Here is a 22,423-nt window from a genome sequence, read left to right as displayed (position 1 = left end):
CTTGTTACAATTTCTCGTTACGGTTTATAACATTATGAATTACGATTACTATGTAAACGAAACCAGTGTGGAACGATAGTTTGTGTGATAAATTACGGATGATGGATGTGCCTGCGTGAACGGATGGGAAAAGAAAGAAACGCAAAGGTAATCAATTGCTTATTCGTGTTCGCATTCGATTCGGTTACGATTGCGATTGTTTTTTTCGGAATTCTTAAAAAACTTGAGTGTCGTACGTGGATTATGGTGGGTCATATGAACACGACAATCCAACAAACGGATCTTCCTGCACTTAAATTTGCATAGCTAGTCTACGCGTCGACGCTGTCGCGTATTAATGCATTCGTGCATAGATAGTGCATATACACATCGCCGGGTCTCGATTCTCAATTTCTACCGGCGTTACATAACAATTACTGCACCGCTGGATGTATAACGCGTAACACATTATCATCTATTAGAATTTATCCACCCGTCGACTCGTTTCTATCGTTACGCGCTGTGCAATTCTTAGCTATGGATAGATAATCATTAACAATTTCTAATCGTTCTTCTAAAATTGAACAGCGTCTCATTTAATGACTGTACAAATCTAGTCAAAATCTAGACATCGTGTGAATACATTGCGCCGCCAATTGTTGCAAATATTAGATAGATTACGAATATAAAACGAAAATCGTTTCGAGCATCCGACAATAATCAGTTGGCCATTCGCGACTTGTTATTTGGTCGATTGACCTGTTGTCAGACGATAAGAGGTTGCTATGCGATGAACTTTCTATATCGTTCCGCATCGGGATCATTTGATAATTACTTTCAATCGACGGTTTCATTTAGTCGGATGCCGTTGAAAGGCGTCTTCATTATTCTCACGTACAATGCACGAATCATCTATAATAAAGTCCGAACCGTATCAACGGATATTCACGGTTCCTATCCTTGACCATAGTTTCCGGGCATAAATTCGTTTCATTTAAATCTTCCCTTTTGTACGTATTTATATTACATATCATTAAATACGAGTATCGAGGAGTTGCACAATTGTCGCGAACGGGTGACTCATCTTTTTCGAGCTAGCGGTATCTTTTACAGGGGGAAATTAATGCGATAGCAGAAATAAAATACTTTTCTCTTATATAACATACCTCTCGCTACTATGTCTGAAAACGGATCATCGTAAACATTGCGCAAAAATGAAAATGGGCTCGATAACGCGTATCTTATCAACGTTGATTGGATATACGATCTAGAATCGGATCGAGATAAAGTCTATGTACATGTCTAGAGGCTCGACGGTTCCTGTCCAGTTTTTAAATCGATAAATGAGATAAACGAAATCGATTCGGTTCCAATATAGATTGTTCACCATTTTGTTTTTTTACTTGTAATAACAGCAGAGAGCAGCTTTGCTATTACATACATATGTAGAACCCGTCAGGCCACGTAATCGTCATCGATGGGAATAGGAATGATATATTCAAGTACGATGAAGAACGGTATCTCATTTATTTGTTTCCTTCCTTTTTCTTATTAATCGACACGATAAATAATTCTTGAGAGAGATTATCTCACTCTTTTTAGTCGTAAGTTATCATTGTCGACAGTGCAATCACAATATGCTGTGCTATTAGAATAAGAAACCCGAAGCTAACAATGATGTTAATTCGCACAACTGATTAATAACGTGTAGGATAGCAGTTTCGTTTTAGCTTACTCGCATGCATCACGCTTTTCTTTTTCTACTTTCTATGCACGTTCCACTAACTGACGCCTACACAAAATAGTAAACCTGTACTCGGGATGCATGAATTCAATTAGCGTTAGTCAGCACACGTGTTTATTATTGGCAATAAAACGAATTCCATATAAATATCAATTAACAGGGGGAATTTCGATTGGCAGGAATCGAATGTTTGAAATTCGATCTTTTACCGGAGTTTAAGTACTTTGGATCTATATATGTATATGTAATTTGCGTTGAAATCGAAAATATTAATGATTTAAATAAACCGGTGAGCGTGGGTAGAAAGGCACGAAGTTAGTCACGGCGCATTCAAATTGCGCGAAGTCAGTCGAAGCTGGTTGAAATTGAAATTGAAGCTCGCAGTTTGCCCCGCCGCAGTTGCCCGGCAAACGCGGATAAGAGAGGTTCGTTTGCTCTTCGACAGTCGTATTCCACCGTTCCACGTTTCGTACTGTACATACGTACACACGTTAGTGCCGTGCTGTCTTTTTGGGTTCAGTGTCGAGGACAGTGTGCGACGTATCACTTTGGAATGCAGAACAGATAGACCGGCGGCGGCGACGACGATCAAACACGGTTTTTCTACACCTGCACTTGCTTATGTAAGAGTTTAAAACTTTGAAAACAAACGTGTAAACGATAGTTCTCAGGATAATCGTTCGATCGATCGTTAATAGCTTGACAGTGACACACCGACGTGCAGTTTGCGATCATTCTACCAAAACTTTGATCAAACTTACTTTGACGAACTGACAGCTTAACCAATTTTGATCCTTCTTATCGTACCCTGTCATCAATTAAACGAGCAATGCTCCCAAACCGTAGGTGCATACATATGCATATTAAGGACAAATACAAATGCGTCGTCGTCGCGCTATAAGAATCGATGAAACGTACCTCTAGAAATTTTACTCCCGCTCGAATGCTATAGGTACCAACTAAACTCGGTGTCTTATCGCAACATAAGTATAGTCTTCGAAGTAGACATGTTTCGTGATAAAAAATGCTTATCACGCTGTTGTTCATTAATCTCTATATGTAAATTCCGGTGGAAACATGTAAATAAACGTGTGCGTCGTATACGTGTTTTAAAATATCGAGAACCAAAGTTTGGAACGCCAACGTGAATGGAAGGAAAGTTGGGGCACGCTGCAAAATGATTGACATCCGCAGGTATCGAGTATCGAACAATCAACTGTTGACTCGTTTCGTTTCGTTTCGTTTTTAAAGAAGAACAATGCCTGTTTACCGTGACGCAGCGTGGCATATTACATATATAACCCCTTACTAATTCATGCGATCACGTTCAGCTGCGATTTACTGACCTACATGACGCGTACAATTCAGCTAGCCACGAGTTTCGTATATTTTCATTGTCTCATAAACCCAAGAGATATCTGTCTCCATACGCGCTGCCTACTCGTAGCGTATGAGAGTTTTCATTCGATTATTTTTGTACAAACACAGTGAAACGCGTGTAAATTCCTCGTTGGATTTCTTGGTATCCAACCGGTATCCTAGAAACCTTGGTCATGGCTGCCCAACTCTCTCGATGTTATTTAAAAACTGACCGCGTTCCTCGTTCGCCTTGTAGAACGTATTTTATTTCGGGATTCCAGCGTGCACGCGGCTGCGAACTCTTTTCAACGAATTAATTATTAGCACATTTGGACAGGAACGATTCGAAACGACGAGATCAGTTTCTCTCTCTGTATCAACGTCTCTATCTGACAGCTTAATTCGCGATCATTTCAAGTGTTCCCCGGTGTCTAAACGGAAGGGCAAGTTACATTAGACAAAGTCAAATTAATTTGCGGCTAATTTCGACACCGAGTCTTAGCGCTCGTGCCCCTCTCTCCGTCCCGATGACGATCGATTTTTCCAAGGAACACGTAAAACATGTTCCACCTCGCCTCGTGATCGAACGTAGCTGAATATTCAACCTAGAAATTCGAAATTTCTCCGAAGAAAATTGCACGAACAACTCCTTGCACGAAATCGCTATCAGACATTGACAAAAGCGTGTTCCAGTTCTACTTACATGACACGCGAAACTGAAATTCTGATCGATAAATCTCGGCTACTACTAGCGCACCGTATTTAAGGATGTTAGGCTATATACTTAAACTATATTAGAATATTGAATTTGTTATTATAGATGCCTACTACTATTAAAAAGCTACCTGTAAAATTTTAAATCAATTCATGGGTTTTTTGAAAAANTTTTTTATTTTCTAAAGTTAAAAGTCTGCAGAATTCACTGCCAAAAATTGATGATAGGAAAATACTTATATAAACAATATAACAAATTTTATCAACTTTTATTGTTTAGAAACCAGTTGAACGTTAACAAATAAACTTTTTCATCCAAAATCATTGTTCTTCTGGACGTCTGATTTCTTTTTAATTATTGTAGGTAATGCGTTTTTCTAAGGTACATAAACTTTGACTGTATAGTCAATACGTCCTTAAACATGTATCTGTGTGTACAGAGTACTTTCAATCTACGTGCGATTTATCCAGTTTTATTAGCCGCGTAATTATTTATAGACGTCTCGTCGAGTTTGTCACAACTAGTAACGTGCGTACCAGATGCGGAGGCTGTTCGCCAGTCGTTAGGATTACCACACGCTGAAGCAATAGCGTTACGACTCGTAACAGCTACCTTAAACCACCTCTGTACTCGTACCTATTTAATCGCTTCGTTTCAACGATAATTCTTTCCTTATCTCGCGAACGTCATAAAAAAAAAACAATTCACGACGCGCTAAAAATATTAGAAACAAATATTATGTATGCAAAGAAGAAACACGCTTTGTGCAGCGCATCATAGTTACCCTCGTGTGAAATAGTTTCTTCAATTAGCAAAACCACGCCGGCCTTCTGTGCAATTAGTATCGTGCACACGTGAAAAGAACAGAGGAACTATTATTTCGCGTGAAACGGACAACTTGGTCATTTCGTTTAATATAATTTTTCGTTGTAATAATTCATTGTTAATTTCAACGCGTGCATACGCCTCGTACTTGACTCTCCGTTTAGGATTGTTTGACCAATATTGTGATGCAAGTTTATCAGCGAGCTCTAGATCAGAAATGAACCGCAAGTGCAATGAGCTAATTGAGCTAATTGCGTTCGTTAGTTGTTCCTCGTGACTGTCGTGTCGCCAGATACGAGTATAGGTGATGTTCCTGTCTTTTTCTAAAATTTTCGACAATCAAGTCGAATTGATTGCGCAAATCTCGAAACCTGAGTCGTTCTCTATTTTCGTAATGGGCTCAGGATCAGATGGTTCGTTAACCGGGTCAACGTGTTCGAATTTAATAAATTTACCTAGTTAACGATCGAACGAGGTAATTGAAAGCGTTCGTAGATAATTTCCAGAAAAACAGCAGATGCGTGTTCCCTGGTTTAACGTTGATTAACCTCCAGGACATCGTTCAGCGACCATTACCAATGCCATTTAATAGTAGCCAATTGTACAGACACGCGTTCACGGGTCGTTCGATTTGAACCAGCTACAATTGACATAACTACAACAGAACAATAATTACTGGCGTCTGGCACTTAGCTCTCTGCGATTAACAAATAGAAAGAGTATCAGTTAAAAATATTGCGAGCATTGTTTTCCTTTCCGGGGCGACTTCCTGCGATCGCTAATTTCCACAGAATCAGGCCTAACGTAATGCGTTAAAAATAAATCTGGACTTTATTCCGATCGCTCATATGCTTTCCTCGTGGTTACTATATTAAACTGCCGGCGCTCTTCGGCCAATTACGTTACATTCTTCCCCATTAGTATTTAGGAATAGTCGCCGGGACAAATCGTACAAAGTTTAAGTTTACTGTAAACACCGTCGGCGAATCGTTTTATATCGCTCTAATCTGTGTCAATTTAACGAAGATAAAACACCGTTTATCTCGTAAAACTTCGTTTGGAATGGCGTCATAAAATATAACGAAACATATTTCTTCGAAAACTTTTAGACGTGCAAGGACGAAGAAAGAAGCATGGCCAGTGATCGATGAATGCCGCTGTTTCGTCGCAACGGTCTCTCACGTTCTTTCTTTCTTTCTCGCGGAGAGATAAAATCTGAAAGAACCAGCGCAGAGGTGAATCATGTCGAGACGTCCGATCGTTTCCGTCTACGACTACCCGGAACATTTGAATCCGTTCAACGACGAGATCGCAAATGTTCAGCCGCATCTGTACCGGGATGGAAAGACGAAGGACGCGAAGCACAAGTTCTGGACTTTCGGGAGAGGCAAGAAGAAGAGGTCGCACAGCTTTTCCATTAAATCCACCTGGTAAATAGTCTTTATATAAATCGACTAATTTATTCTTTTACAGAACTGAAATAAAATTGCGAAGGCGTTGAGCGTAAGTTTGTTGAACTTGAACTTAGACCCTTGCAAACGAGAAACGCAGACGCGGATAGTAGTAGTTGTGTTCGTAGTTAGGCACGCGGCTATAGCACCTGCGTTTGGCCGTCGCCCAGCGACGAAAATAAAGAGTATGTAACTGTAATAGCGGATCGACGTCGGACGGTGTAACGTTCAAAAGGTCTCGGCAACTTCTATTTGAGGCAACGTTCCCGTCTGAAACTTTGGTCGTGATAATACCAAAGCAGTTTATCTCGGACTTTGATCACGGTCTTTTTTGTCTTTTATGCTATGCATACGTGGAAACGATATTCTCACTCTCTTCGCATCTATAGAAATCGTACGACAAATTGATTCGAGATTGTTTCTGTTCGAAATCGTTGAGATCGGTGATTTGCATCGATATTTGATAGATTTATCTGTATGAAGAGGTCAGTAGGGATACGATCGCGAGAATCATAAATCATCCGAAGGGGGATAGTCTGTTGACCTAAAGGAACGTAGATAAAATCGTGCATCGAATCTCGTGCGTAAGCAATTAATCGTTTAGCTGTTGGCGACTGAGTCCATGAATATATTCTAGTCTCAACAATCTTTGTGGAAAACCACAGGGAATTCTTGGTGAAATCACGATTTTTAGTCGCGAAGCGCTCAGACGGTAGAGAGAACGCGTTCCGGTCTAATTACGGCTGGTAAAAATTCCCAGCACGCGCTTAATAATTAAAATTTCTTATAATAGTCAAGTAGAAAATTCTCATTTAGACAGATGAAAATTGTTCGTCGTGGAACCCGACGCGAACTCTTTGCACGCTCGAAAGGAAATCTTATCCGTCGACTTCGTAATCCGTCATACCGAAGCTGCGCTGAACCGTTTCCCTGGCCATGAATCGAGCCTTCATTATGATTGTTCTCGTGGAAGAGCGTTCACTCTATAGAAATTACTGCGGCACATTCTAGTGATGTATATTTTAATCAGCAAACGCTCAAACATCTATCGTTACGAATATATAGAAGCTTGTAAACAAATTAAATCGATTTCTAATCATCGTGAATCGACTCACCTTCTAGTAGCATTCCCGTCGTTGGATAAAATAAGAAAATTGTTATGTATCTATGTGTCTGACGTCACTCTATGCTTTTCATGCGGCATGTATGACAACGCGTTTAAGGATGTATTGGCTATACAGTCAATCCCAAAAGTTTATGCACTTTAGAAATGCATTTTTTAAAAAGAAATCAGACGTCGGAAGAACATTGCTAATAATAAACAACAAAAAATTTTCGATTTTTCCGAGATTTTTCCAAGGGGTACCCCCTTCAATTTCTTTCAAATTTTCGTTTTTAGCCAATAACTCCAAAATCGTTGGACATACGGAAAAATTGCATCAGACCTTTCTTGTAGAGAACGACGAGATCTACAATTTCCATGCAAAATTTTTTCGCCAGCGTCAATAGTTAACGAGTAATTTGCAAAAAACTGATTTTTCGTTTTTCGTCAGTAACACGTTAAATATTAATGATAGCGAAGAACTTTTATATGGAAGTTGTAGATCTCGTCGTCCTCTACAAGAAAGGTTTTATACAATTTTCCCGTAGGTCCAACGGTTTAGGAGTAATTAAGGAAAAACGAAATGTTTTGCCAAAAGTTCGCCGTTTCGACGCTGGGATGGTCGGATTTTGTCAACATCAATAAAATGCCAAATAATCATACGTAACTCGTTAAATATCGAAGTTAGAAGGAAAACAACTTTTATTTGAAGCATTTTTCGCAAGTTTGAAAAAAAAAATTTTCATCAGCGTCAATACTCAATTGGATATTTCCTTCTATATTTTTTAGCACATAGCTATTTATTATTAGCATTAGTCTTCCGGCGTCTGATTTCTTTTTAATTATAGGAAATGCGTTTTTCTAATATACATAAACTTTTGGGATTGACTGTATAGTCAACACATCCTTAACTCAGAATAATGTTTCTTATTCACTACACAAGTACATCGTACCTGTTCTTGAATAGACGATTGACGCGTCGATGATACGGAGGTTTATGTTGCACTTAAAACGAGATCGTGTCTTTCGAGTCTAAGAATAAATAATCTGTCCTAATTAATATTGGACCACAATCTAATAAGGACGAAGCGTTTGTCTTGATACGTTTTTAAGAGCTCTTCCTCGCGAAATCCTATCCGTTGTCAATTATGTAGATAGCAGACAATCGTTGTCTCGGTTCTGGAATCTTTAATCGGCGGGAATATTAATTCCAAGGTATGTGGGTTAAGAGCGTAACGGAGGAATCTCGTGGCAGAAATGTGACACGGATCTGTTTGCTTCAGACAGACTAGAGCGGTTGAACATAACGCGAGAAGCGTACTAATGCCTGTTAATTTGCTTATCTCCAACTGCTCACGTATAAAAACGTTTCCTTTCAGGAACGGTCTGTTCGGGAAAAGGAAAGATGACAAGCCAGAAGCGCAGGAGAAAAAGTCCACGATTACTACAGGTGATTATTCGAATATCGTACGTGTAAAAGTAGACAGATCTTATTAATACGCCGGACTTTGAACAGTTTCGACCACCTACAAAAGAGATTCGTACATCAGAGTACCACCGGCGGTGCCTCCGCGAGTAACGAAGGACCAGCAAGACTTCGACGATGCTCTCGGTACTTTGGTCAGGAGAAGAAAGTACACATTAGACAATTCGTCCTCGAGATACGGCTCGAATCTGACCGTGAACGGTGATCCAGCGAGAATCTACGATGGAAGTCCAAAGGACACGACCACGTCAATTATGGGTGACCTCACTCCCAAACCACCGGCGAGGAAGTAAAAATTATTATTCAAATGCTTTAACAATTTCGCAACAGCGATTATATTTTTGTTTTCACGGAATGCATAGGTTCGGTCAAGTCAGTCCAAGACCAAGGGACAAGATACCAGCGTTAGATTTCGATAGCAGGGAACAGAACGAGAACGATGTTGAGACTCCCCACGAGGAAATCGAAGAATCGACGCCCGTTCCTCCCATGTAAGTTTTTTTTTAAGTATGAATGAATCTCGATTACGGGTGCCTTTTACGTGGTTCCAGGCGAAGATTCGGTTATAGAGCATCGCAGAGGACAAGCGTGAACACGTTGCATCCCGAAGAGGAAGCGTGTCGATCGGGCGACACGACGATTTCCGACGAGAATGAGAACGAGAACGTGCTTAGAGACTACGCGTTCAAAAGATATTCTCAGGACGCGCACAGAAAGTCGAACCTCTCCATAAACAGTTGCGTTTCTGTCGGTAGCACGATGAGTTCGTTCGGGCGTAAGAAACGCAGAGCACCACAGCCGCCGCGTCGCGATGACGTGGAAACGAACGAAACGAGTTCCACGGTTCCCGAAGCAACCAGCGTGGAACTTCGAATAATAGAATCCTCCGACATAACAAAGGTCACCGAGAACATCGACGATTTGACAAAGAAGACCGAGCGTGTCGAAGAATCGAAAGAAAAATTAGAAGTGAACGGAACGGAAGACGATTCGATGAAGATTGTTGAAAATAATATAGAAACATCGTGCGATGGTAAAAATTGTTCAGAAAACAATTCTGTAAAAGAAGAACCAAAGATGTGTACCGCGGACGAGGAGCAGGAGATCGTCAAAGAAGATGCCAAGAAGAACGAACAAAATGATGTCCAGATAGAATACCGCAGGAATTCCCAGGAAAATATAGAAATTATTAAGGATGTGGATAACGTCTGTTTTCAGAAGAAAGGTTCTACGAGTTCCTTGTCCAGAAACGATAGTTTTTCGGTGAAAGAAGAGATCGAGAAGATCGAGAAAGCCATAAAGGAATTGGAAAGCGCCAATTTGTCTGATTCCAAAATGTCTGAGGAGAACGGTCAAGAGAACCGAAGGCATTTGATTCTGGAGAATCGTAGGCACTTTTTTCAGAACATGGTCGGGAACGAAAAAAATCCGATCAAGATAGAATTCAAAGAGTTCCCAAGGGAACAAAAGGAAATTCGCGTGGTGAGGTTGAATGAATCGCCCGTTCCCGAAGTCACGCCCAGAGACCCAGTAAAGGTGGTCGAGCTTCACATATCCGAACCGATCAGACAAAGACCGGAGATACTAGAAGACGTGAATCCTATCCCGAAGCCGAGGAGGTACAATTCATTAAATCTGAAAAATTCCCACGGTTTGCCTAATCCAGTTTCGAATGGAATTGGAAGTATCGAGCCGGTCAGAGGAAAGTCGCTTTAATTTTAATAGTACCGTTGGTATTATCTAAATTCATTCAAAGAATCGGACAGTCTCGTGAGTCTAAACTTTTTTGAAGACTGTACAAATGCCGCGTGTACATGTGCCTTTATTTAATCGCTCAAACTGCTCAAAGGTTTGTTGAATGCATAATTGACCGCTTAAATTTAACCGAAGATGGGATCGTCTTGACGATTTTATTTTTATCGAATACATAGGTACATTTAAATACAAAAAACGTGTGCGTATGAGTGCGCGCGTGCTTTATTATTGGAAAGGCTTGATCGAAAGACGTCGACGTTAGGTATAGATTTCTGTGATTGTGGATTTCGTTGTTTATCTATTTAGTTTTCTCGTTATTTATTGATGTGGAATAAAGTCTGAGAGTCGCCCTAGATTTACTCTGTTGCTCCTTTGGATATTTTATTTTAAATGATTCGAGCTTTTCATCGATTATTACTTCCGAGAATAATGAAATGTAAGTGAACGCTTCGGGTTGCGAGATACGCAAAGCTTTTATTGTTAAAACTTAACAATTAATTACAAAGTTTTAATATTATATTTATACTGTAAATAGGATTACGTCTTATTTTACAACGTTACGCGTTAACAAACTGTATAATACAGATTAGAGCAAAGCTTACAAAGCTTTACTTTACATTCTGGACTCTTTGTACTTTATGAACCTTGTGATATTCCCATTCACCGTAGATATCGTAGCAAAGTGGTCTCCCAAATCTTTCTTTTGCTGTTTTAACTATGGATAAAGAACCAGTTATTATACGAAATTTTGGTATCATGAATCAGAAAATAGTAAGAATTTTTACCCTCTTCTTAAAGATCGGTACGAGAGATTTCAATTTTTCTACCAATTGAATCTCTTGCTCGATTCGCAGTATCTGCTCACTGTCATCGTCCGAAAATATGTCCATTATCGCGTCCATAGCCTCTGCCATAATCCAAACCAAAGGTTCACTCATGCTGTTATCCAATAAGAACATGGATACACGCTATAAAAAATAATAAACCAGCTATTATAGTCGATAGAATAGAAGAAATTGTAGATCTTACCTTAATCACTTCGTAATGGTCGGGAGGAATATTATCTTTAAACCTTAAAATGCAAGCCAAACTCCCTAATATTCGCATCAAGTGCAGTCGAACGTCAGGGTTTGGATACCGACGTTCTCCGTCAATCATGAACTCGATGTCGTTCAACGTTAATCGATCGAAAACTTTGATATTCGGTTGGGCCAACTTTTTAATAGCCGCACTCAATGCCGCCGCCGCGGATTCTACTAAATTTTTATCGGTTGGATCCGCATTTTTGAATACGAACGTTCCAATATCAATCCACATTCTAGTTGACAGTAAATTACTTAACTCGTATAACATGGAAATTAGATTTTATGTACCTACCTGTATACATTGTTCGTCCCACCGAGCACATCAAGTTCTGAACTCGATATCAAATTGGTTAAACAATAATAAGCCCTCGCGTTTAGTAAGCGCATCTCATTTATAATTTCCTTTCCATCGGTATTTTGTTCTAGTATTTCTATCGTATCCGTATCAACTGCTTTCGTTTTGTCCCATACTTTATCTATTATGGCACAACTCTTAAAAATTTCGACTACCTCCACTGGTAGGGAAGCGTTTGGAGGTGTTTCTTCCATCCTTTCATCGTTTGTATCCTCGGTTTCACAGTCCAAATCATCAAAATCAAATTCACTCTCGCTGTCTTCATCCTTGTATACTGATAAGTTAGCCAAAATCGCTAAAGCATGCTGCTGCGCACCAAGAATACTTGTGTCATTCCGCACTCTTTTCTTTGCACTGCTCGACAAAGCATTTTTCTCATGCGGTAAAATAGAAACCAAATCGCATAATAAGAAATTGTGATCAATTGAAAGAGTGCTCGAAAGCACATTTACTATTGTACAAATAATCGAAGTATTTTCTGTATAACTAGCTAGATGCAACAATAGGCCACTCACAGCAGTTTTAAGACAAATAGCATCAGCATTATTTTTATCATTCGATTCAAACGTTAAAAGCTGAAGTACAGTATCCTCGTAACTGCTAAGCTGTTTAACAGCAGCGAGATTGTCATCCAACAAACACGACAAATATTTTGTAACAACTGTGACAATTTCTATTCCGTACACAGTTATGTCCAGGAATTTGATTAATAATGACACAATATTCTCTCTATTACAATGTAATATTGCTTGTTCATTGTATTCACACAATGTTGACAGCAACAGGATCGTTTGGAGGAATGCTTGGTCATTATCACCTTTCCTTTTATCATCTTTTGGCTGCCAATCTAGATACTGAACATTTTTAATAAATTATTACCGTGGATCTGGTAAGATATCTCTTTTTTCCTATAACTTACTTGTTTCAACGAAGCGCAGATCGGGGACATGACATCATCTATCATTAAAATCTCGTGAGCTTTCTCGTCACCATGTTCCACGACAGTTCTTAACGCACTTGCACTACAGGCTCTTACCGATGCGTTTGGGTCAAGTAGTGACGGTCCCAAAATTTTAGCTATACGATTGCTGGCGATTTGTACGGCAAGTAACGTATCGCAGCACATTGATTCCATCGTTTGCAAACCAGACAACTTTTCTTCGATATTGGCAGACTGTATCTGGAACATTCATACTTTCTTCATTACTGCGTTCCAAATGAAATACCGATTATTTATTTTTTAATTTGCAAGATACAAACCTCTTCGAGTACTCGTTGCAATGCAATTTCCCTGTCTTCGTTCGTGACAGTCTCCGCTTCTTCTAAATCAAAATCTTTCACCGATGGAAGTCCCGTAGGATTTTCTTTGTGGAATTTTCTTCTCTTCGTCCTTACTTTTCCCATTTTTTATAATAAATTATTTATGAACTCTAAAAGAGGTTGTCGAAAGAAACACGTGTTCACCACTCCGGTATTTTCTCCTATTCTTTTGTCGAGATGTAGATGTAGATGTAGCCCGATGGAAGGGGAGCAATAACTTCGGTTTGTATTCTACACTCTTACTGATTTCGTAAATATTTAAATACTTTACTACATATATACAAATTTTTATATTTTTGTAGTGGAAATGTACAGTTACAATTATTAAAACAATGATAATATTCTTCATTAAACATATCTTTCGTTTCATGAAACAGATGCGAGTTTGCGCATTCGACGAACCCGTCAGTTCGCATTCACGTATCAATTTGAGTGACTATTAAGAAGTTTTATAGGCAACGAAATTAACGTAAATCGTTATGGGTCCTAATCAGCGCTAATCAGTACAGAGACACGTTCGTTGCTATTTTTAATTTTAATAATTGTGATTGAGTTTCTATCGCGTTCATGCACAATACCTTGGATAGGGTACGATATGGATACGACGTTGCCGAAATTTGTCCCTTCCAGAATCATCGACGCATGCGTAAAATTCCAGCCGTTTCATCTCCCAACGGTTTCAACTTTACAAAGACTATTCCTCGTCCAACGGTCAAAACGGTACGTCGTGGAATCGTGAATCGCCAGACCGAGCGCCTGTAATGTTAACAGTATTTTTGTGGCCTGCACCATCGGTTTTTCTACGAGTCTGGAGCAGTTTAACGTATTTTTAAGCTCCAGGTATTTATATTTCATGTGTACTTACAGTTAAATATGCACTTTCATTCAATATCATGTAAGTGTACGCAATTCTCGAAGCCGGCATTTGATGCAAACAAAGCGGTCTTCTCGTTTTCGTATCAGTTTTGAGATACAATCGGAGAACTAAGATCATATTTATTTGTTCTCAATATTGCGATGTTTCGGTTACTTATTTGTCACTCTTTTTGTTAAAAGTGCATTTACTTTAGCATATCTTCTGTGCGAACGGACGTGCCGTTGTCCCGTAAGCATATTTTGTATGCAACAGACACCTTATTCAGCAATGTATTCCATTACAACTTTTAAATACTTTGTAGCCAATTTATCTATATTAAATTGTAAGTGTATAACAAAGGAGAATAGAATTGTTCAGATGTAGTCTTCTTTTTTTTTCATTATTGTAACAGATATAATCTGTGTTTAATATTGCGTCGGATGTAAATATTTGAGGACGTTACTAAATTTTTTTCTTTAGAGTTTACGATCGAAAATTTATAAGATATTACTTATATGAAATTCCGTATAATCTTATAATAATGACTAGAGATAGTAAGAAAACCCAAGGGCATAGAACCCACGAGTGCGTTTCCGGTCTCCGATATAAACATAAGATAAATTTGCATGTATTAATCGTAGACCCTTCTCAAAACCAAACCTTTGTAGTCATCTTTGTCCCTACTACTAACAAACTCAATGTACGCTATAGACTTTGTTCAATGTTCAAAATATCGCAGACTTTATTTCTCAAATACAGCTTGTACGCTGCACGTTCGGACGCTCGCAAGGCACCATGCCTGCTTCGACTCGTCGCTTTCCCAGCGTCCTTTTTAAGGGGGTAAAGATACGTTGTGGCCTTATCGGTCTGGCCCAAACAATGTAGCCCGGGACTCGGGCATCTGGTTCCTATCAGACAGGCCTCTTCCTACGCAATTGAACTCTCGACATCACTTACACCAATTTTCGTTCAATTTCTGCTTTTTCCCCTCACTCCCCTACTTTTTCGCTTACAGAATTTTCTTTATGGACAAAGAACACAAACAGCTCAGAATCAGAATACTTTTCACCGTCTAAAGAACTATATAAAGAATTGAAATAAAGTCAAGGTAGAATTACTAGTTATTCCTCCGTGTATTCCGTGATCCAACAAATTTAATATCCTCAACGAGTGTATAAAACTTGTCATGACACTCTGTTCTAATTGAATCATTACCTGTCCTAAATTTAACGTCAAAATGAGAACTCGTGCAAAACGTTGCTGCATTTTGTATAAATTGTCTATCGAGGGGTATCCGCACTATCCATATCGGCTCCATACGTCACTGTTACGTCGGAAGGCCCAAACTCAGGTCCATAACGTTTATTATGGGGTATAGACAAAACCGTTCGAAAACACGAGTCCTTAGATCCCATGTTGTAAACGACTACGAATCGGTTGCCGAAACATGCAGGTAGGCTCCCTACTATTTGGGTTTAACTACATGCTTCGAGGGTTTCAAATACCCTTTCGGCCCGATTCAAAGTCGCTTTTGTATGGATGGCCCTGTTGCTATGGATAGTACGGATTCTGCATAAAAATAAAATAAAAACAAATTTTGTGTTATTATTTTGATGGGAAAAATATACTCACATTTGAATTTTAATTAGATTGTTATAGTTGTTAAAGTCATGTCTGGATATGAAAATCCTAATTCGAGAGGCCGAAATTACGGTCGGGGTAGACCAAGAGGCTTTGATGATAGAAGAGGCTATGATGATAGAAGAAGAGGCTATGATGATAGAAGAGGTCATCAGTCTTCTCAACATGGCTCAGAGTCCAGAGATTTCGACAACGGGAATCGACGACCTGCCTACAGTTCGCAAAGCTCTGGTCCATCGCCTTATGCGAGGCCATCGTCCACACAGGGCTATCAGCCAAAGGTAAAGGTCGTTGATAGATTGGGGCCTAGAGACGATGGTGCTTCAACATCCAGACAAGGAGCATCTGATTCAGGAGATGCAGGGAGGAGTGCCGTGTGCAGGGGAAGAGGATCCGTGCGCGGAAGGCGGGTGATTAATCTACCAGAGGTAGAGACCAAACCCGGGACCCTCGACTCAAAGAAGGGTACTACTGGACAAAAAGTAGTAATGCAATCTAACTACTTCAAACTGCTTTCGACACCAAGTTGGTGTCTATTTCAATATCGTGTGGACTTTGAGCCTGCAGAAGAGCGTACAGTTGTCAGGAAAGGTTTAGTCAGGCTCCATAAAGCTAGTCTGACGTCATACGTTTTTGATGGAACAGTCTTGTATACCACCACACGATTGCCGGCTTCCTTGGAATTGATATCTAAAAGGCAGTCGGATAACGAAACTATCAAGATCAGTATTCGTCTTGTGGGCGAGCTGAGGAAAGGCGATCCTCATTACATTCAAGTTTTTAACATCATTATGCGAAAATGTTTGGAGCTCTTGAAGCTTCAAGTTATTGGCCGCGATTATTTTGATGCTCGCGCCAAAATAGAAATCCGTCAATATCGCATGGAGTTGTGGCCTGGGTATTTGACGTCCATCAGGCAACATGAAAACAATTTACTTATGTGTGCTGAGATCGTGCATAAAGTTCTCCGTCAGCAGACTTTGTTGGACGTGTTGAATGATTGTTATAATCAAAATTTCCAGGACTATAAAGTGAGATTCTCTTACAAATATATAATTTATTATTAAATTTTTAATTGCATAATTTCATTGAATTACGTATATTTTCAGGCCTTGTTTGAGCAGGAGGTACTCGGTTTAGTAGTGCTGACCGATTATAATAACAACACGTACCGCATATGCGATGTAGATTATGATACTAATCCGAGCTCTACATTCCGCTTGAAAAATGGGGAGGAAATTATGTATAAAGATTATTACGAAAGTAAATACCAAATTAAACTTCGAAATCAACTACAGCCGCTCCTAGTTACCAAAGTTAAACCAAAGAATCGTAACTCTGAAGAAGAACAATTTGTATACCTGGTTCCAGAACTTTGTCGTGCAACAGGTAATTGTCTCTTTATTTTATGTATGATGATTGTACTTGACGACAGATAATATCGTGCAGGCATGACGGATAAGATGAGAGAGAATTTTCAACTGATGCGTGCAATGGCCGAGACGACACGCGTGTCGCCTCAAGCGCGTATAGATAAATTAATTAATTTTAATCGAAGACTTCGGGGCGAGCCTGAAGTCATTAAACAATTCAGCGAGTGGAATTTGAAACTCGATGATAAACTGGTCGAAGTGCCGGCACGCATTCTGCCACCAGAACGTATAGTGTTAAATGGCGCAACTGCTTCGAGCGGACAATTTTGCGATTGGACTAGAGAACTCCAATCTAAGCCGGCATTCTGCGCGGCTCGATTACAACAATGGGTTGTGATATGCTTAGACCGCATGAGGCGCGACGTAGATGTAAGAAATCTATTGTTTAATATATCTGCGTCCTGCGTTATGTTCATGTATCTTTATATGTGTGTGTTCATTTTTACAGAGGTTCGTCGGCATGCTCCAAGAATGTGCCCGAGGCATGAATTGCATGGTTGATCGTCCCAGAGTTTGGGAAATACAGGATGACCGGGCGAATACGTACTTGACCACAATTGAAAGTGTGATGTCTTCCGCTAATCCAGAATTAATATTTTGCGTCGTAACTAATAATCGTGCTGATCGGTACGGTGCTATTAAGAAGAAGTGCACGGTCGACAGGCCTGTACCGTCGCAAGTATTTTTGGCGAAAAACATAAACAGCCGAAACTCGAGATCAATTGCGACGAAGGTTGCGATTCAGATGAATTGCAAACTGGGCGGCGCGCCCTGGAGTGTCCAATTGCCGGATAACATTAGACTTATGGTAGTTGGGTTCGACGTTTGTCACGATCCTCAAGACAGAAGTCGTGATTACGGTGCGTTGATCGCGACGTTAAACCCATCTTTGACAAGATACTTCAGTGCGGTAGCTCACCATGCTAACGGAGAGGAACTATCTAATCAGTTCTCAACCAACTTGGAAAGGGCTTTGCATAATTATAGGCAATTAAACAAAGCCTTGCCTTCGCATATCGTAATTTACCGCGATGGTGTAGGGGAAGGGCAAGTACCGTACGTTTTCGAGCACGAAGTAAAAGCGGTAAAGCAAAAGTTGGACCAAATTTATGAGACTGTGCCAGTTAAAATGGCTTTTATAATTGTGACAAAGAGAATCAATACTCGGATTTTCTATAATCGTAACAATCCACCTCCTGGTACTGTAGTAGACGACGTTGTTACGAATCCATTGAGGTATGACTTTTTCATCATACCTCAATCGGTGAGACAGGGTACGGTGTCGCCCACCGCTTTTAATGTCATAGCGGATACCACGGGTTGGACTCCGGATCAAATTCAAAGAATGACGTACAAGATGTGTCATATGTATTATAATTGGTCTGGCACCGTTAAAGTACCTGCGACATGCCAATATGCGCATAAACTCGCGTTTTTAGTAGCGCAATTTATACATCGTCCGCCGGACACGCGATTAGAGAATTTACTGTACTTTTTATAAAGTTCTTCGAGCAATTCGTTTTATATTCGACTGGGCACATGAACCAAGGTACAAAGCTAATCTTGACAAAAGTTATATTTTTTTTATAAGTATTACTTAGTGGGAGATATCTCCATGAACGGATACATAAAATAATGGATCCTTAAGATATGTGATGTTAAACTTATAGTCAACCGATGCAGGGTGTTTAATATTTAAGGGTATTGGGTACACAGATCTCTATAGTCGACTTCTTGGGAACGTACCCATACACACCCTTATTGAGTTCCGTTTTATTTCTTAAGTCTAACAAAGTTGTTTGCGTTTATTTTCCGAAATGTTTGTACATTAAGAGCCTGTATTTGCATAGTATTATACCTTCCTAAGACTATTAATATATATAATTATATTATAAGACATAGGCTAAGGACAAGACAGGAAATTTTTCCGTTTTTTTTTTATATGACTATTATAATAAAGTTTTATCATGGCAATACGACTTGTTTTGAAACGTTTGAAATAGTGAGAGAACATATTTTGTTTATAAGTTAAATACCTTATCGTACCATATCGCGATTTGATAGCATATTCTCGTCTATAAGATCGTGTTATCTTCCACATGCGTGAAATATATATTTCTCAATTTTTTGAATCTTGAACAGGGTCCTAGAGATGTCACTGTGTTCGAAAAATCTCCTAGATATCTTAACCTAATTGTAATCATCGTAACGCATGTCGTAAGTGTATTGTTATTGAAACTACAGCTGCCAGTTGTCAAAATTCCACTCGTTCGATCTGCGTGTGATATAAAATAAAGAAAAAAGTATAGGAAAATAGGATGTTAATTAAAACAAGTCCGTCTTAGGCAGAATTAAAACACTGTATTATTTGGGGACTGATTAAAAAGCAAGGTACGACAATGTTCAACATTATTAAGTATTTATACGTAAAAAGAAGTGTAAAAGAATTTTATGTATCTGTAAAAATTGATTAAATGTAGAGAAATGGGAGAACGCAAAGGAACAAATCTTTATTATCCGCCCGATTACGATCCACGGGTTGGTGGGCTGAATAAATTTCATGGGACTCATGCATTGCGAGAAAGAGCCCGCAAATTACACATGGGTATACTCATCATCAGATTTGAAATGCCATACAACATATGGTGTGAAGGATGTGGCAATCATATTGGGATGGGCGTTCGTTATAACGCCGAGAAAAAGAAAATTGGAATGTACTATAGCACTCCTCTGTATCAATTCCGAATGAAATGTCACCTTTGCGACAATCATTTTGAGATAAAGACTGATCCAGCAGTAAGCAATACGATGTTTTGTACTCTCGATAAATTGTCGCTTTGGATGCAAACCCCTCCTTTTTACAGAATCTCGATTACGTGATAGTAAGTGGTGCGAGACGTCAAGAAAATAGATGGGATCCTAAAGAAAATGAACAGGTGGTACCAGAAACGAAAGAAGTATCTTGCAGACTGTACGACGATGCTATGTACAAGTTGGAGCACGGAATAGAGGATAAGAAAATAGCAAAATCGCGGAATTCTTCATTGGAAACCGCGATAGCATTAAACGAAGCTACATGGAAAGACGATTATGCTTCGAATTGCGTATTACGTTCCGCATTTAGAGTATGTTTAGTTTGCACTGTTTCTCAAGTCCAATATCTATATAGATACTACTGCTAAATGTTTATTATTCTATAATAGACACGAAAGAAGGAGTTGGAGAAGAAACAGGGTTTGGATCAAATGTTGCTTAAAAAAAATGGACTCAATATAGATCTAGTAAATGAACACGAGGATGATATAAAATTAGCAAAATTACTGACGCATAAACGAGGTAACGTGAATAATTTCGTCGCGATACGTATTGTTCATAAATAATAAAGATCGAAGCATGTCTCGTTTTCTTTCAGACACGAAGAAAACCAAACAGAGTCATCTAAAGCGGCTTGTTTCCGTTGTACGATTTAGAGATAAGTTAAAGAATACGCCGTCTGCTACATCCGTTAGCGGTATTAAAAAACAAATAGGACAAATACCCAAGCTGCCACGAGTGAGCGATCAGGAACCTTCAACATCGAAACCTGCTACTAGTACGCTAAGTACGTCGCTAGTTACTTACGACAGTTCGGATACTGATTCATAGCGTTTTGTACTTGCATTAAAGGAACATGTACATATGTAACTAAAACGATGTCTTACTATAAATATAAAAATAGGAATTAGCTTACTAGAATTAGATTGGTACATTGATAAGACACTTTGGTTTGGGTAATAGTAAAAAAATTTTCAAGTATCATAAAAATTTATTTTACATACTTATGAATAGAAATCATGAACAGGAGAACTTATACATCTATTAAAGGTTGCTCGACGATCGCTGTAGTCGTTGAGGACGCCAATTTTTTCTTTACCACATGAAGCTTTTTGTTTGACAAACAAATAACATAGCAATGATCCGGATATGTAATCGATATTTTATCAAAAACCTCGTTGTTTGGAAATGCCTTCGAGTCAATTTTATTGGTCAGCGTGACTAATCCTACGATAATGTTGGCAATTCTTTCATCATTCTCCAGCTCACCTCCGGACTGAAAAATAATTAGCGATTAGTAATAACACGAGATTGTTGGATAGATAAAATTTACGCAGTTATTAAACAATTACCGATAACACGGCACCATCCTCTGTCAAGACCAAGTAGCCAATTTGATCGGGAATACGTTCCAACGCGAGCATATTGTTTTTTGTTTTAAAGTTTCAGTTCACAGCAGAGCGATTCACTTTAGAGATCGGATTGCAATGTATTAATACCAAGTCCTCTTCCTCTTTGCAGTACTGAATTCTAACCTGTTTAGATAAGATCGATTCAGAGCCATTAAATACGAGAAATATTCCGAGTCTATTTAGAATTTAAAGTCAGTGTTAAAAATGTTAGATAACGGTCTCACTTTAAAATATAATCGCATAGAAGCGTGTAGTAATAAAACAACGATTAAGTTCAGCTGTCATCGTAGTAAACCAGGCTGTTTCTGTTTGTGCAGGGCACTGCTGATCTATGCTGGTCGATAACACAGAATATTACGGAGGGAGGAACAATTTGAAGCAGGCAGGAAATAAGAATGGTGCGTTCTGATCTTTCACTCTCTCGAAAGTAAGTAGATAAGCATGATAATAATCCCGTAAATGTCAGTCGAATTATTCAAAGTTTGAAATATTCTAAATCGAAGCATCGAGGAGAGCTCGTAAATTTTCCGTAATAAACTTATAGAAAGGGATTCATTTGCTCGAAAGAAAGTGATAAATCGTAGCCTGATTCGACATATGAACACACGTGTATAACATCAAGTGTATAATTTAATAATTAGGGTATAAAATGAATTTGAGCCGCATCGAGTAGTTGCGCAGGCTGCTATCAGCGGTGCGTGGCGCATGTGCATCACACAGACAGTAGTTCTCTTTGTAATGGTATCAGTCAGCGTTGTCACCCGCGTCATTCGCCGCGCGCCCTTCGACCGCGTTCGTTCTGTGTTATGTTCGTATTGCTCGTCGCGCGTTCAAACATATATTTTAAACTCAAGCCACGTGGTTTTTGGTGTTTGAACATCCTCCGAAAACTGGAGCGTAGCGTATCTCGTCGTGAAATTCAGAGTCTGTACGCGGTTCGCCGGGTGCGTAATTATCGAGCTGTCGATTGATCGATTCGATCGAGCAACTTGAGAACGATGCATTTTTTGCGCTTCGACGTGGTTGCAGTGCGCGGGTAATCGCGTTCGGTAAATCCGTCGCGAGATCGTCGATTCTTTCGCATGTCGGAC

At 39.3% G+C, this 22,423-nt stretch overlaps 6 protein-coding genes across 10 annotated transcripts in view; 4 read left to right on the top strand and 2 right to left on the bottom strand.

Moving 5' to 3' along the window:
• The first annotated feature begins 60 nt into the window (after positions 1–60).
• LOC108627739 (uncharacterized) lies at positions 61–11,041 on the top strand. Of its 2 annotated transcripts, none has more exons than XM_018029151.2 (6): positions 61–147; positions 5,732–6,052; positions 8,555–8,625; positions 8,692–8,950; positions 9,024–9,152; positions 9,213–11,041. In XM_018029151.2, exons 2-6 carry the CDS (start codon positions 5,865–5,867, stop codon positions 10,375–10,377), a joined length of 1,812 nt encoding a protein of 603 aa, XP_017884640.1. In that variant the 5' UTR covers positions 61–147; positions 5,732–5,864; the 3' UTR covers positions 10,378–11,041. The 2 variants fall into 2 exon arrangements, with proteins under 2 accessions (XP_017884640.1, XP_017884639.1); XM_018029150.2 differs by lacking the exon at positions 61–147 and adding an exon at positions 2,104–2,346.
• Positions 10,871–13,687, bottom strand: LOC108627736 (HEAT repeat-containing protein 3). Its single transcript, XM_018029147.2, has 6 exons — positions 13,117–13,687; positions 12,776–13,036; positions 11,794–12,710; positions 11,446–11,734; positions 11,202–11,384; positions 10,871–11,131 (listed from the first exon to the last, which is right to left on the bottom strand). The coding sequence occupies exons 1-6, from the start codon at positions 13,258–13,260 to the stop codon at positions 11,030–11,032; spliced, it is 1,896 nt and encodes a 631-aa protein (XP_017884636.1). The 5' UTR covers positions 13,261–13,687; the 3' UTR covers positions 10,871–11,029.
• Positions 13,688–13,756: 69 nt separating this feature from the next.
• On the top strand, positions 13,757–19,497 carry aub (aubergine). The gene is made up of 6 exons (XM_018029349.2): positions 13,757–14,016; positions 15,682–16,704; positions 16,783–17,062; positions 17,123–17,475; positions 17,555–18,655; positions 19,249–19,497. Exons 2-5 carry the CDS (start codon positions 15,703–15,705, stop codon positions 18,605–18,607), a joined length of 2,688 nt encoding a protein of 895 aa, XP_017884838.1. The 5' UTR covers positions 13,757–14,016; positions 15,682–15,702; the 3' UTR covers positions 18,608–18,655; positions 19,249–19,497.
• On the top strand, positions 19,293–21,737 carry LOC108627832 (coiled-coil domain-containing protein 130 homolog). Of its 2 annotated transcripts, XM_018029352.2 has the most exons (6): positions 19,293–19,497; positions 19,587–19,902; positions 19,971–20,231; positions 20,310–20,442; positions 20,519–20,707; positions 21,650–21,737. In XM_018029352.2, exons 2-6 carry the CDS (start codon positions 19,591–19,593, stop codon positions 21,658–21,660), a joined length of 906 nt encoding a protein of 301 aa, XP_017884841.1. In that variant the 5' UTR covers positions 19,293–19,497; positions 19,587–19,590; the 3' UTR covers positions 21,661–21,737. The 2 variants fall into 2 exon arrangements, with proteins under 2 accessions (XP_017884841.1, XP_017884839.1); XM_018029350.2 differs by lacking the exon at positions 21,650–21,737 and having other exon boundaries at positions 19,294–19,497; positions 20,519–20,841.
• Lamtor4 (Late endosomal/lysosomal adaptor, MAPK and MTOR activator 4) lies at positions 20,892–21,661 on the bottom strand. The gene is made up of 3 exons (XM_018029353.2): positions 21,557–21,661; positions 21,273–21,455; positions 20,892–21,196 (listed from the first exon to the last, which is right to left on the bottom strand). The coding sequence occupies exons 2-3, from the start codon at positions 21,342–21,344 to the stop codon at positions 20,954–20,956; spliced, it is 315 nt and encodes a 104-aa protein (XP_017884842.1). The 5' UTR covers positions 21,345–21,455; positions 21,557–21,661; the 3' UTR covers positions 20,892–20,953.
• L (zinc finger protein Lobe) overlaps positions 21,621–22,423 on the top strand; it is a 48,786-nt gene continuing 47,983 nt past the window's right edge. Inside the window, exon 1 of one of the 3 annotated variants that reach the window (XM_026816043.1) lies at positions 21,621–21,730. In XM_026816043.1, coding sequence (XP_026671844.1) covers positions 21,664–21,730 — 67 coding nt within the window. In that variant the 5' untranslated portion in view covers positions 21,621–21,663. Of the gene's footprint in view, positions 21,760–22,423 lie in introns of all 3 variants that reach the window. The other 2 variants (XM_018029345.2, XM_026816044.1) reach the window with 2 other exon arrangements.

Source organism: Ceratina calcarata, unplaced genomic scaffold (assembly GCF_001652005.2).
Source record: "Ceratina calcarata isolate Rehan_Ccalc_2016 unplaced genomic scaffold, ASM165200v1 scaffold48.2, whole genome shotgun sequence".
Taxonomy (NCBI): domain Eukaryota; kingdom Metazoa; phylum Arthropoda; class Insecta; order Hymenoptera; family Apidae; genus Ceratina; species Ceratina calcarata.
This window is presented reverse-complemented; position numbering and strand designations above follow the sequence as displayed.

Bases quoted from the DNA above. Each gene is read 5' to 3' on its own strand.
- Lamtor4 (XM_018029353.2), bottom strand. From the start codon at position 21,344: ATGCTCGCGTTGGAACGTATTCCCGATCAAATTGGCTACTTGGTCTTG. The intron at 21,197-21,272 runs GTAATTGTTTAA...ATTATTTTTCAG, and splicing joins AGGATGGTGCCGTGTTATCG to TCCGGAGGTGAGCTGGAGAA.
- LOC108627832 (XM_018029350.2), top strand. From the start codon at position 19,591: ATGGGAGAACGCAAAGGAACAAATCTTTATTATCCGCCCGATTACGAT. The intron at 19,903-19,970 runs GTAAGCAATACG...TCCTTTTTACAG, and splicing joins AGATAAAGACTGATCCAGCA to AATCTCGATTACGTGATAGT. The intron at 20,232-20,309 runs GTATGTTTAGTT...ATTCTATAATAG, and splicing joins TATTACGTTCCGCATTTAGA to ACACGAAAGAAGGAGTTGGA.
- LOC108627739 (XM_018029151.2), top strand. From the start codon at position 5,865: ATGTCGAGACGTCCGATCGTTTCCGTCTACGACTACCCGGAACATTTG. The intron at 8,626-8,691 runs GTGATTATTCGA...GACTTTGAACAG, and splicing joins AAAGTCCACGATTACTACAG to TTTCGACCACCTACAAAAGA. The intron at 9,153-9,212 runs GTAAGTTTTTTT...ACGTGGTTCCAG, and splicing joins TCGACGCCCGTTCCTCCCAT to GCGAAGATTCGGTTATAGAG.
- LOC108627736 (XM_018029147.2), bottom strand. From the start codon at position 13,260: ATGGGAAAAGTAAGGACGAAGAGAAGAAAATTCCACAAAGAAAATCCT. The intron at 13,037-13,116 runs GTTTGTATCTTG...TGAATGTTCCAG, and splicing joins TGCAACGAGTACTCGAAGAG to ATACAGTCTGCCAATATCGA. The intron at 11,385-11,445 runs GTAAGATCTACA...TATTTTTTATAG, and splicing joins ACCATTACGAAGTGATTAAG to CGTGTATCCATGTTCTTATT.
- aub (XM_018029349.2), top strand. From the start codon at position 15,703: ATGTCTGGATATGAAAATCCTAATTCGAGAGGCCGAAATTACGGTCGG. The intron at 17,063-17,122 runs GTAATTGTCTCT...AATATCGTGCAG, and splicing joins AGAACTTTGTCGTGCAACAG to GCATGACGGATAAGATGAGA. The intron at 17,476-17,554 runs GTAAGAAATCTA...TCATTTTTACAG, and splicing joins GCATGAGGCGCGACGTAGAT to AGGTTCGTCGGCATGCTCCA.